General features: G+C 45.7%; 1 protein-coding gene across 6 annotated transcripts in view; it reads right to left on the bottom strand.

Moving 5' to 3' along the window:
• Positions 1-1,053: 1,053 nt before the first annotated feature.
• The window catches only part of Pdgfra (platelet derived growth factor receptor alpha), a 46,393-nt gene continuing 33,137 nt past the window's right edge, over positions 1,054-14,309 (bottom strand). For 5 of the 6 annotated variants that reach the window (XM_029545009.1, XM_021211344.2, XM_029545008.1 and 2 more), the window contains 7 exons: positions 13,359-13,474; positions 12,726-12,848; positions 10,842-10,953; positions 9,720-9,819; positions 9,417-9,522; positions 5,984-6,225; positions 1,054-3,761 (listed from right to left, as the gene is read on the bottom strand). In XM_029545009.1, coding sequence (XP_029400869.1) covers positions 3,614-3,761; positions 5,984-6,225; positions 9,417-9,522; positions 9,720-9,819; positions 10,842-10,953; positions 12,726-12,848; positions 13,359-13,474 — 947 coding nt within the window. In that variant the 3' untranslated portion in view covers positions 1,054-3,613. The remainder of the gene's footprint in view (positions 3,762-5,983; positions 6,226-9,416; positions 9,523-9,719; positions 9,820-10,841; positions 10,954-12,725; positions 12,849-13,358; positions 13,475-14,309) is intronic. The other variant, XM_021211345.1, reaches the window with a different exon arrangement.

The raw sequence follows: 14,309 nt of genomic DNA, 5'->3' as shown, positions 1-14,309 counted from the left end.
GGAGCAGGAGGAGCAGGAGGAAGAGGAGCAGGAGGAGGAGGAGCAGGAGGAGGAGCAGGAGCAGGAGGAGGAGCAGGAGGAGCAGGAGGAAGAGGAGCAGGAGGAGCAGGAGGAGGAGCAGGAGGAGGAGGTCATTGTGCTAGATGTCTATGATACCAGCATTTTGGAGGTTGAAGCAGGAGGATCAGAAAGCTCTGTGCCAACAAGAGCTACACAACAAGATCCTGCCTCAAACAAACAACAGGCTGAACTGTAGGAAGGGGGTTGGGTGGGATTCTGCCCAAACTAAAAAAACAAAGCGAAAGAAGTGGTAGACCTTCATAACTTTAAGTCATATATAATAAATCATTTATTGAAATATAAAGATCTCCATTTACACTTTTTAAAACAAAACATGAACAGGGGTATCTGGAAGCCATCTTGTATTGGAAGACCCTTCCTATGGAGTAAGTCGCTCTCACACACTTACCACACCACCATGTTGGGAACATGTCAGTATTTTTCTCTTTATTACTTCTAAAATATAAATTTTGGACATTCAAAAGTGCAACAGTTAACGTGCCTGTGGGGAATATCACAGTTAAAAAAAATATAAACAAAGGCAGTGATACAGCTTGTCATACACATTTTGGCAGTATTCTCCAAGTCTACATAGCAACAGATATATACATATCGATGTATAACATCATTTTATCTTACGTCCCTCTTCACAAATATAGGACCATTTTGTACAGGTTGGCAGACCACATTTTTTTTTTTAAGGACATCATTGATCATTTTTTTTTTAAAGTTACAAATTGTGTTCCTAGGGCCAGCTTTGATTGTCATCATGAAAATAGAAAACAGGAAAGATTGGTAAATTTTCTTCCAGGGACTCTGCAGGAGGCCAAAAAGAAAACAAATCAGGGGCCGGGCATGGTGGCGCACGACTTTAATCCCAGCACTCGGGAGGCAGAGGCAGGCAGATTTCTGAGTTCGAGGCCAACCTGATCTACAAAGTGAGTTCCAGGACAGCCAGGGCTATACAGAGAAACCCTGTCTCAAAAAACCAAAAAGGAAAAAAAAGAAAGAGAACAAATCAGGATATAGTCAAAACACTGCTTAAAAATAAAAATGTATCCCTGCTGAGTGTGGCGGTGCATGCCCGTAATCCCAGCTCTTGGGGGACAGAGACAACGGATCTCTGAGAGTTCAAGGCCAGCCTGGTTTACACAGTGAGTTCCAGGGCAGCCAGGGCTGCATAGAGAGACCCTGTCTCAGAAAACAAGAATGGACATATTCCCATTGAATCTCAAAGGTGGGCACAGCTAAAGATGGGAAACTGCTGGGCTGAGACGCATCATCCAACCTCATGGCATCATGCAAGGCCCAAGCAACATCAGAATAAAAGGAAGCAACAAACCGAGGCTGTGCAAACGGAGTGGTAAACCGACTGCTCGAGCCGCGATTCTAGAAAGACGGATGCAGTTCAAGGCTAATTGGCTCGAAAGAATCTAGTCAGGTTTTTGTTTTTCAATTGGCCAATCTGGCTCAGTCTTCACATTTACTGTGAAAAGGGAAAGTTGGGGCTTGAGATTATGCCCGTAGGTAGTCAAGTACCTTGTTATTGCTTCCGTACCTTCCAAAACGTCACCTGCTGGAAGCAATGCAGTGATTGCAGTAATCATAGCCCATGTTTCATTCATACAGAGTCAGCAATTAGACACATTGCGGAGAATGCCAATGAACTCACGCTAACCACTTTGACAGTTCGGATGCTCATGATATCCTACTACCTAAAGCCCCCCAATCCAGAAAACTTTTTTTCTTTTTATCTTCTCCACCGAATATGGAGCTGGTTGCACAAAGACCTGACACACAGACTTGCATCATTCGCGGACACGCTCTGAGGTGAGCAAGCTCAGGTCTCCCATCCAGGGGGAAGTGGTACCCACATTGACTAGAACGGGAAGATGTTCCCAAGCCAAGGTGTTTGCTTTCTCAGCCTCAGCCAAGCCTGGAAACTTAAAACAAGGGTAGGAATTGCTGGATACGTGGCACTGACATGTAATGGACATGAAGCCAAGGACTTAAAACAGTAGCCTTCCTGCATGACTTGTAACTCAGTTCCAAATTTCAAAGTTGCCCTCCCCTGACAGTAACCCAAGCCAGTGTTTCTGAACTCTGACTACTCAAGAGCACCAGGCAGTTTATATATATGTATAGCTTCCTGCTCCCGTCAGACCTTATAATTCCAAATCTCTGGGGCAAAGGTCTGACACCATTGAGGCTAGTGACTGTAGCTGCAGTGAACAATGGGAAGGAAAAAGTCAAGCTTATGCCCACATAGCCTTCACTCAACAGCAACTTTGTGGTCTCAGGGTTTCCAGTTCTCCCTCATCTGAGACAAGAGAGAAAAAAGTGAGGTGCTGATGTTGAAGCATCCTTACAGGTCATACATAGACTTTAAAAGTAGGTATGGGTGGGATCCATCCAAGTCATCACTGGTCAGGAAAGATACTTCTGCCCATCTGAGTCCTTTCTGTGAAGGATTCTCTTCCACAAGGTCGCACACAGCGTGAGGAGTCACACTGGGCTCAGGCGTAAGCCTTTCTACTGAAAACACTAGGACACGGGGTTCCTGCTTTGCTTGTTTCTAATCCCAGTACTTCAGAGGTCATTAACTGTTCTTAGTCCCTTGGATTAGGGAGACTGCTTAAAACACTACAACAAAAAAAGGTTTGATTTTCTGGATAACTACTTATATTCTGCTCTCTAGTGTTTGCTAACTTTAATCCACTAAACCTATTATACTTTATTGAGAAACGTGTTACTTAATATAAATGTCAAAAACTGCCAAACTTGTCACCTACTTAGTAAGGGTTTTGTTTTAATTGTGCTTTCTCTGTAAAGAAATCATGTTACGGATTACATATTTAGCATTCTTGTTAAACAGTAGTAGTGTTATAAGTACAGATTACAAGATACAGAGGAGTTCTTGGGTTCCCTAAAAGACCCAAACCTACTACTCAAGGTTGGTTAGTTTTTCTCTTTTTGCCTCTTTAACACTTACAAGACAGTAAAACACAACGGTTCCAGTACCTTCCAAAGTTCAAAGTGGTTTTGCATGTACTTCATGAGAAAATTCAACAGCAGCTGGTACCGGATTCCAAGAAGGAAGGAAGGAAGGAAGCACACAGGTGGACTGAGTGGTCTCTTCAGAGGTCCGGAGAGGAGAGTTAACACTGATCTAAACCCATCCTCTGTTAAGAGTTATTTACATAATTACAATGCCGGAGTTGTCTGCAGTACAAGTTGGCGTGCGCACGTGGGACTCTCACCCATGCCTTGGAAACACAAAGCCCATCTTCTGTGATCAGTCATTCCCTTGTCCATCCATTTCCAAACCGCACACGCCGCTGAGATGCTACTGACGCATTGCAAGAGGCAACACGGATAAAGTTCAATCCAAGTATCCCAGGCATCCACACAGGCTTCCCAAGGCCCTCGGCTGGGAACTTTCTCTCTCCACATCACCCGAGTCCTCTTCTCAACCTCTGCATTGCAATGAAGTGGTTTTCTTAAGGTTATCCCGAGGAGGCTCCCGGAGAACATGATACCCCGAGCCTGCCAGTTACAGGAAGCTGTCCTCCACCAGGTCTGAGGAATCTATACCAATGTCATCCATCATGTCGATGTCCTCGATGGTCTCATCTTCTCTCTTGATGAAGGTGGAACTACTGGAACCTGTCTCGATGGCACTCTCTTCCGAAGTCTGTGAGCTGATGGAATTGAAAAGCAAAGGCTATGGTCATGGACAGACTGACTATGACTAAATGGGGCTCCATTTCCAGGGTGGCTGCTGGAAGCAGCTGGACTCTGTGCACAAGGTCCTTTCCTGTTGAAGCATGCACAGCCAACCCTGGGCAGTATGCCTCTGAGCCAGCCAGCCACTCACTGGCCATTATTGCACAGAGCCAACACAAAACCAAGACAGGGCCATCTGCGCACTTTCCTGCCACGGATCTTTTTGTGGGCGTGGCTAACAAGACATAAGAGTTTCTACTTTCCCTCCTCATCCTATCAGGGGAGAGAAAAAAACAACAGCCAATCAAAAGGTACTGAGAAAGAAAACCGTAGGAAGCAGAAGGATGGGATCCCACACTTCCCTCACTTCTTGCCAGGCCCCTGCCTCTTGTTCACCCTGCCCCTCTGGGTGAAGAGAAAAGTTCTCTTTTCCCACCTATACAAGGTGTAGAAGCCTCGCCAGCAAGACCTGCGCCAGAAGGGCACCAATAGGCACGTTAATGGGTAAGCGAGGAGCTCAGGCTGCCTCTTCTATAGACCAAGAGCTACAGATAAGGAAGGAAGGTTGAGAACCAGGAAAAGGGTCCTCCCCAGGGAAGAATACACCAAATTGGTTATCCAGTACCAAATGGTCAGCCCCGAAAACGTACACATCATACAGACTGAGCGGGCTGCATTCACATACTTAGGCGTACAGATCTGTACACACACATAAATATAATCTCAAAAATAAAATATACATAAAAAGTAAAAATAAAGAAGATCTCTAGCCGGGCGTAGTGGTGCACGCCTTTAATCCCAGCACTTGGNAGGCAGAGGCAGGCGGATTTCTGAGTTCGAGGCCAGCCTGGTCTACAGAGTGAGTTCCAGGACAGCCAGGACTACCCAGAGAAACCCTGTCTCGAAAAAAAAAAAAAAAAAACAGAAAAAAATAAGTAAATAATAAAAAAAATCTCTGTGGAACATAAAACTAAACAATGCTACAAATGGCCTGACAGTAATGTCTAATGATATACCTGCCGAGATGATTAAGTATGATAATAATCTGATAACTATAAACATATAAAGAGCTCAATAAATTAGCAGTTATTATTCAACTGAATTTGAATAAAGCCCGGTTAGGAAATGAATCTGAGAGCGATGGTTGGTTTCCTTTTCTTCTTCCCTTTTTTCTTTCAGTACAGGGATTTGAACCTATGGCCTCAGATATGGCCAACATGAATTCTATACCTCCAGCTCTAACTTTCTTTAACAGTTCACTTTCTTCCATGTGGTCATGATGGACACAACATGAATGATCTTATTCTTAGAAGGCGTGTCGCAGAATACTAGGAATGAATTATCTTGGGGTTTCCTACTTAGCTTTGAGTCACTGGGTGAGAGATGTGTGTGTGTGTGTGTGTGTGTGTGTGTGTAGTGATGATGATGACGATTTATGTGACTCCAATCTGGATAAAGAGAATGAGGCAAATGTCAACCCCTGTACCCACTAATTGGGAGGTGTTCTCTCTCACTGCTACTGTGTACTAAACATTTTTAAAACAAAAATGTTACGTGTACTATCCCTAAAGTCACCAGCCTGCCGACTCCCCACCTGTGCTCCCTTCTCTAGATTCGTGCTGGCTTTTCCATATTCTGCCTTGGGTCTGCCTTGCCCGTGTGAGTCTTTTTACTCAAAATTCATGATCATCTACAGGTGGGTAGAACTCGGACTCCTTCCCCTTTGTGAGGTGGCTTCCCTGTGCGCGTCACACAAAACAGAAGAAGGCAGCCCACCAGAGGAAGGAGAGACAGACAGACTGACAGGGTAACAGGCCTATGAACCAGCAGTTTGAAAGTCCTCCCCAGCTAGCTCTGCGCTGCGCGGAAGGCTAAAGACTTGCGGATGGAGCACCTCCTATCCCAACCCCGCCTCTCTCAAGGTTTTCCTCGGCTCCGTGGCTGTTTTAGAGCTCAGATTGGAGCTTTACATCACCAGCTTCGGGCAACCAAATGATCTAAGGATCAGGGACTGCTCACCAGAGAAGCGCTCACCAGGACTAAGAGGACGGCATCGCATGGGAGGTATTTTCAAACCTTCGTGACCTACCCTGGAGCGATGCACCTGTTCCCCAAGCACAGTTTACATCCCCGGTGGCCTCAGGCTCCCCGAGCCCTCCCTCGAAGGCTAGCACGGGGAAAGGTGGCTTTAAGTTACCTGTGTCTGTTCCTCTTGCCCAGGTCTTCCTCCTCTGGAACAGGGTCAATGTCTGGCAGGGGGATGATGTAGCCGCTGTCTGCGCTCAGTCTCTGTTCGTCCAGGCCCCCTTCCCAGTCCTTCAGCTTGTCCTCTTCATTTTTGTAAGTGACACCGATGTACGCGTTATCAGAGTCCACGCGCATGCGTGCCACAGCCGGATGGTCACTCTTTAGGAAGTCCAGGTGAACCTTTTCATAACTCTGAAAGTATTCGTTTAACACATTTAATCAGATGTTACTGACAAACTATAAAATAAATGCAGTCTTTTAGAACATGTAATTTCCCACATGTATTTCATGACTCTCTCCACCCCAGCCTTTGAGATCTCTTCCTCCATTCTCACGATCCCCTTTCTTGCTCCTGACCTACACATACACATATGTTTAGGTGTGCGCATGTGCGGGAATACATTTACACATAAAGACTGGAGAGATGGATCAGTGTTTAAGAGCATTTGTTGCTCCTGCACAGGACCCAAGTTCAGTTCCCAGAACCCACATTAGGTGGCTTACAACCTTGTATCATTCCAGTCCTAAGAATTTCCACATCCACTTCTGACCTCCACAGACACCCACACACATGCGATACACACACACACACACACACACACACACACGCACACACACAAGCAGGCATATGCTCATACACACATAAGTTAAAATTTAAAAATAAAATCAGTATTTAGACAAATAAGTACACACATGTGTATATATGTATACACCCATAACTTTAAATTAGTTTCTACATTTAGAAGAAACATAGTACTTGCCTTTCTAAGCCTGGCTTCAACACAATCCCCAACAAATTTCAACAAGTTTTTTTTTTTTTTAACAGAACTAAAAAAGCAATTCTAAAATTCATATAAAAAAGACAAAAGACCCCAAATAGCTAAAGCAATGCTTGAAATATCATAATCCCCAGACTCATAATACCTGGCCTCAAACTATATGATAAAGCATATATATATATATATATATATATATATATATATATATATATATATAAAACTAGATTATATATAACTATATAACTATAAGTAAATGTATCAATGGAGCAAGATAGAGGACCCAGAAATAAGCACACAGATATAGCCACCTATTTAACATAGGGAGGCCAAGCTGACACTGGAGAAAAGACAGCCTATTTAACAACTTAGAAAACTAGAAGAACAGAACTCAGTTCAAAATGAATCAAAGACCTGAATGAAAGACTTAAAGCTTTGAGACTGTTAGTAGAAAACATTTCAAGATGTAGACATAGACAAGAACTTTCTGAGTCAGACTCCCAAAGCACAGGGAATGATCAAGAACTAGCAAGTGGGTCTGGGCACGTGGTGTTTGCCCTTAATCCCAACTCTCAAAGACAGGAGGATCTTTGCGAGTTCAAGGCCAGCCTGGTCTACATAGTGAGTTCCAAGCCAGCCAGGGCTACATAGTGAGACCCTGTCTCACACACATAAAAAATTGGCAAGTAGGATCAAATGGGACGTAAAAACTTCTGGGTAAGGCTGGGTGTGGTGACACGCGCCTTCCATCTAGGAAGCTGAGGCTTGCAGAATCTGGCTGAGGTCAGCTAGGTCTACTTCGAGAGTCCCAGGCCAGCCACAGCTACATAGCGAGACCTTGTCTAAAACAGTAAATAAATATCCAGGTGTGATGGATCCTAATAGTAGGGAGGAAGAGGAAGGAGGAAATCTGTAAGTTCTACCTAGCAAGTTCCAGGTCAGCCAGAGACACAAAGTGAGACTCTGCTAAAAAAAAAAAAAAAAAAAAAAAAAAAAAACCCACAAAAATAAAATCAAATAATAAAGGAGGGAAGAAATAATAAAGCTTTTGTGGTTTGGTTTTGTGTGTGTGTGTGTGTGTGTGTGTGTGTGTGTGTGTGTATTTTGTGTTGTGTTTTTGTTTGCAAAGGGAATAGTCACAAAAGTGAAAGAGAATGTAAAGAACTGGGGGGCGGGGGGGAGTTCTGCCACACAAATAAATATACATCAGACAATGGATTAGTATACAGGCTACATAAAGAGCAGCAAACACATGCACACAAATATTCAATCAATAAATTGGCTAATAAACTGAATATTTAACTTTCAACAAAATAAATATAAATATTCAATAAATCCTTAGAAAAGTATTCAATATCCTTAGTCACTGGAGGAAAAAAAAAGCCACTCAACCCGGTCAAAGTGGCCATCAGCAAGAAAACAACAACAAATCAATAAATAAATCAATAAATAGTGACGAGGATATGCTGATGGGGGGAAGGGGGCTGTATGTCCATACTGGAAGTCTGTTTGGAGGCTAGATTCCAAAAAAAAAACAAAAAGTAAAAAGCCTAAACGTAAATTGGGCATCATGATGAGCATCTTTAATCCCAGCACTTCAGAGGCAGAGACTGGCAGATCTCTAGATCTATGAGTTTGAGGCCAGCCTGCTCTAGAGTGAGTTCCAGGACAGCCAGGGCTACACAGAGAAACTTGTCTCAAAAAAAGAGACCGAATTACCTGGCTATGCCCCTCTGATGCACACACCCTAGTCAACACACCACATTGATTCTAACCATCTATGTATGTGGCACTGGTGGAAACAGAGTCGGACAACTCCGAGCTTTAGCAGTAGTGTCTTCCCACCAACAGAGAACCTTCCACTGACCTAGGTAAATTACTCCTACCCGACCCCAGCATCACGTATGTGAGGAAAAACTGGTGCTGAGGTGACCCAAACTGACACACTGAACTTTCAGCTCAAATGATGAGAGGCCCTAGGGCAAATCACTCGTGTTGCCTCTCAAGAGGGAAGAGAATGGGGTGGGTCTGCGGTGACTAGTCTGAGATGAGATTCATCGAGCACGAGTGTGCGGCTTCCCCTCTCAAGACCTCGGTGGAAAATCGCCGCATTCATTTACAGCTCCTGCGTAGGTCCCGTGAAATTACATTTGTCCCTTTGAACAATGCTTTCTGTGTCACGGGAAACCAGCTGGAGTCACGGATAACAGCTGGGATTGTCCCCTCCAGTCAGCTGGTAAAAGCCAGTTTCAAATGGATTTGAGTATATTCAAATGAGCAATTTAATGGCCTCAGATGTCCTGAGAGTTCTAACTGCACGGTACCTTCAGATACTCTGATGCCTGGAGAATGAAGTGCCTACAGGTGTCTCGCATGTAAGATGAAAGAGAGCCTTGTGGGAAGGGGGTAGGGGCTCTCATTCATCGGTGCTACTGGGGTCCTATAGAGCACTCCCCGAAGCCCTGGTCACAAGATCACACAATCCGTGTCCTCCTTTGAACGCGTCCCCTTCAAACAGCGCAGAGCAGCTCTGCTTGTTGGCATAACTGCTCCCTAGTCTCCTCCTTGCCTGCCTCCTCCCACCCACTGTCACAGGCTCGAACCAACCTTCTTGTATTGTCCAGGCAGCAGATTCTCCACTATCTCGCTGAGGTGGTAAAAGGAGGGTCTCTTCTCGGGCTCACTGTTCCAGCACTGCACCATGATCTCGTAGCTGCAGGGGCAGAGCTCAGAGTGAGTGTGGGCCTGCCCGTAGACGGCAGCCGGCAGCCGGCAGCCACCAGCCACCAGCCACCAGCCACCAGCCACCAGCCACCAGCCACCAGCCACCAGCCATCAGCCACCAGCCACCAGCCACCCTGCAGACCCCCGGAGTGTGGACACGGGCCCGTGGGCGATGAGGAAGCTTACACTTCACTGGTGGCATGGTCAGGTTTGGCCATCCGGTATCCACTCTTGATCTTATTGTAGAAAGTAGAATCAACCATCATGCCAGGATAGGGTGTGCCACCTACGAGCCAACAGAGATAACCGGATTGACAGAGGGTTTCTCCTTGGACCGCACACTTTGATCCCGAATCCCTGGGAGCCTGATTCTTTCAAAGAATCTGTAGGTTTTCATCTCCTTGACTCCAGGGGGCTTTTCAGACTTGCCATAGCAGTCTTGGGTGATCAAATACAAGCGTCTTGGACAACTTTAGAATACAATTCACTAACTCACTTAATGGTGTTTCTAGCAATCACATCTACATGCAAACACGCGAACAAGGCAGAGAGGTGTTCTGAGCCACTAAAGAACATCATCTTCTTCAGAAGCGTTCACTCACCGCACAAGGCAAAGCTAGGACCTGGCAGTCCATAGTCTACTGTTTAAGGGCATGCAGGGCCTCAGAAAAAAAAGGACAACTGAAGGGGTAGCTGTGTGGGGGACAGCCAAGGCCGAGTCACGTATAATTCCCTCTCTGAAGCTTTCAAAACCACTCCATGTCTCTTTTGTGTTGTCTCTGAACCCACACGGCAGCTAACAGGGTTTACCTCTAAGTGTGTAATCTGTATCTCCCCAAAGTCCAGTCAAACCTCACTATTCCCTTACGACCCTCTCTTGGCAGCAGGCACCTGATTTGTTCAGGCCCTAATGACAAGTGATCAAATGTTAAGAATGGTTTTTTTTTCTCTTTGAGATGTGGAGTTACACACATCCCTCGGGTTCCCTGCCACATCGCCTTCCACCTGGGCATCACTCAATCATCAAGTAAGGGAGAGGGAACTATTGGTGAGCTCTCTAATCAAGTCCAAAATGAAAAGATAGATGTTCTGGGAAACACTTCCCATGGGGGCAAAGGACTCCCGCACAACCATAGTGACAGTAGCCAGGGGTGAGGAAGCAGCCCACGGAGACCCTGTCTGGATCTACTCCACCTATGTCAGACGTGGTAGGGGTAAACCTGTGGAGTGAGGCTTCAGCGTGACTGGTTGACTCATGTCCCTTTTAGTGCTATTCAGAATGAGCCACAGTAGCCGTCGAGCTCTTACCAAGGGAAAAGATTTCCCAGAGCAGAATGCCATAGGACCAGACGTCACTCAGCGTGGTGTAGAGGTTGTCGAAGATGCTCTCGGGTGCCATCCACTTCACAGGCAGGAAAGTCTGTGGGGAAGGAGAGAGGAAATGAACCCTGATGTCTGCAGAAGGAGAAACAGAAAGGGGTTCTCCCTGGGCTGGGAGCAATGCATTAAAGATCTTGCAAGCATCCTGTCTCTCACGGGTTTACTGTTCACCGGCAACTAGGTAGGTTGTGTGTGTGTATGTGTGTATGTGCCTATGTGTATGCAAGTGCTTGTTGCACGAGTGTGTGTGCATGTGGAGATCAAAGGCTCTCTCCTGGCCTGGGACTCACCAATTCAGCTAGGCTGCCTAGCCACAGAGCTCCAGGAGTCTGTCCCTGCCTCCCCAGCACAGAGGTTACAAGCACTGGCTGCTATGTCTGGCTTTATACAGGAGTTCTGAAGACGCCCATGCTTACACAGCAAACACTTCACTTGCAGAGCTCTCTCTCTCTAGCCCCACTGTGTTGATTCTTAATAATAACGGACAAGGAGTGGTCAACGCCACTTCTCATAGCTTCCGGAGGAAATAATATGCTAAACATATTCAACCTTCAATTTACCAATAAAGGGTGACCTTTGACCAGATCAGTTTTCAGGAGGCCCTAGGAACAAAACTAAGAATAGGTAGATACAGCATCCTGAAAACCATCATCAGCTTCCAAGCAGTAAGAAATAAGTGGTGGTTTTCCATCACCGAAAGACAAGACATCCGAACGTCTCTTCTGCATGCAAAGGTGGTCTAAACTTCAGGTGAAATGCTAAGTCTGGGCCGATATATAACACAGCGCCCTTCGTGTTAGCACCCTCTACACACACACTACTACTACGAAGAAACAGTAGACATTCATAACCTTAGGTAAGAAATCATCTCCACCCAAGTTTAACAACTTGTTCGGGGTGCTTGGGAGGAGCCACGGCTACAGTCATTGAGCGTGAGTCTGGGGCACAGAGCGAGAACAGAGCGATGTCCTTCTCTAAGCAGAGGCTGCAGCCCAGTAGGCTGTCTTACATCAGTGGAGCAGAGTGACATATAATTGCACCAATGGGTGACAGATGTGCCCTAAGCTACTCATGGGCTTACAGGCTGAAGGGATGGAGAGAGAGGTTCAAGTAGACAATGAAGCTATCACCAAAAACAATGACATTCTATTTATTCGAGCAGTCTTGATGTCCTCAAGGTTAAACTTGCCTGTTAGAAATCTGGTAAGAGGTTTAAAAACTAGAGATCCCTCCCCTGGAAAGGAACACTTGTATATTCATGTACACACTTGATTTATTAGGAATTAACACTTACTGCTTGTGTCTTAATTGGTTTTTTTTTCCCTAATTTTGCACATATGGGTATTCTGCCTGCAATGTCTGTATGCCACATGGATCGGAAGCCAAAAGATGGTATCAGATCCCTAGACCTGTAGTTACAGGCAGTTGTGAGCTGCCTTGTGGGGGCTGGAAATTGTATCCAGATCCTCTGGAAGAACAGCACGTGACAGTGAGCCATCTCTCCAGCCCCTGGTGGGTGCTTCTATATGTACGGCACTGTTTGTGAATTACCTAAATCATTCCCTTGTAGCAATTCAGGAAACGAATGAAACTACAAACAGAGAAACTGAGGCATAAAATAGACAAGAAACTTGACCAAATAGCAACCCTAGTATAGGATGGAGCTGTTACCAGGCTGTCTAGCTGTTATACCTAAGCTTTCCCTATGAGACCTCTGGAACCAGCTGATGACTGGCTCCTGAATTAAGAAATAACAGAACTTCAGAGATTAAAGGGGTGGGGAAAGAAGGATCAAGGACGGCGGGAACATACACTGCCTTTTGACACGTAGTTGGAATCGTGCATGATGTCTCTGGCCAGGCCAAAGTCACAGATCTTCACAATTTTCCCTTGCGCCAGGAGAACGTTGCGGGCAGCCAGGTCCCGGTGGACACACTACGTGGGAAGAAAAGAAACCACTTCAGAATGGCCCAATGGGAGCATTCCTGCAAGACCAGCCAGTCCATGATGGGTACTTTTTTTTGTTTTTTTGTTTTGTTTTGTTTTGTTTTTCGAGACAGGGTTTCTCTGTGTAGCCCTGGCTGTCCTGGAATTCACTTTGTAGACCAGGCTGGCCTCGAACTCAGAAATCCACCTGCCTCTGCCTCCCAAGTGCTGGGATTAAAGGCGTGCACCACCACCACCCGGCTCATGATGGGCACTTAAAGGTGCCCTGGCAGGACGCCCTTGCCCTCCCCTCCCTGACTCCTCCTGAGGGACAAAGGGTCCTGGAGAAAGGCAGCCGCCCAGTGACACTCCCAGCCTATCAGGGGAAGCCACAGAGGCAGGTTAAACCAAGAAGCCCCGTTACTCTGGCTCTTAGACCTTCCTCCTCCAATTTCCTCCCATGCCCCTCCCTCTGAAGCTATGGCTGGGTCTGAAAAGGTCTCTGGGCCTTGAACTTACATTTTTTGAAGCCAAAAATTCCATCCCTCGGGCAACTTGATAGGTGAAGCTCAATAGATCCAGCAAAGTCAGACCCTCGGAGTCATCGTCAGAAAGGAGGTTTTTTACTTCTGAGTCTGTGGGAAGGAATCAAATATGTTGGTGTTGGGTGAAAGTGGGGGGCTTCCCAGTACCCGAGACATCCCCTTGTCTGGCAGGTTTGCAGAAGCTTGCCCATAGATCTCTCTTGAATGCATTTTGTCATAGTTTTTAGACTTTACCAGGTACAGAAACTATACAGAGGAGGCTGTGGGTGTGGCTCAGTGGTAGAGCATTTGCCCAGGAGGCAGGAGGCACACATTTCAAGCCCTAGTACTATAAAAATAGAAAGGAACAAAATAATAGTTCTTTCTTCCAAAAGAAATATACACAGGTTGAGCATCCCAGACCCAAAATCCTGACTCTAAAATGCTTCACACATCCAAAACTTATTTAGCACCAGCACGATGGTAAAAGTATCCCCATGCCAGACTTCATGTGACAGATCACAGTCAAAACACAAGCACACTAAAAAAAAATATTGTATAAAATTACTGTCAGCTATGTGTCTGAGGTGTGCATGAAACAGGCATGAATTTGTGCTTAGACTTGGCTCCCAAACCCAAGATATCTCATTATGTATATGCAAATATTCCAAAATCTGAAAAAAAAAATTTCAAAACACATTCAGTTCCAAGCATTTCAGATAAGAGATATTCATCCGGCATGCACAAACACAGACCTGGGCGGGGCAGGGGGGAGAATTATACACATAATGATTAGGCAAACCAACGCCCTCCACGAAGTCTCACAGACAGATTGTCAGTTGACCTTGGATTCCACTTTTGACCTTGTCACATCACCTCAGCCATCTTGGAGTGTCTCTCCCCCCACACACACAGACACACACAGACACACACACACACACACACA

The sequence above is a fragment of the Mus pahari genome, chromosome 13 (assembly GCF_900095145.1).
Source record: "Mus pahari chromosome 13, PAHARI_EIJ_v1.1, whole genome shotgun sequence".
Classification (NCBI taxonomy): domain Eukaryota; kingdom Metazoa; phylum Chordata; class Mammalia; order Rodentia; family Muridae; genus Mus; species Mus pahari.
This window is presented reverse-complemented; position numbering and strand designations above follow the sequence as displayed.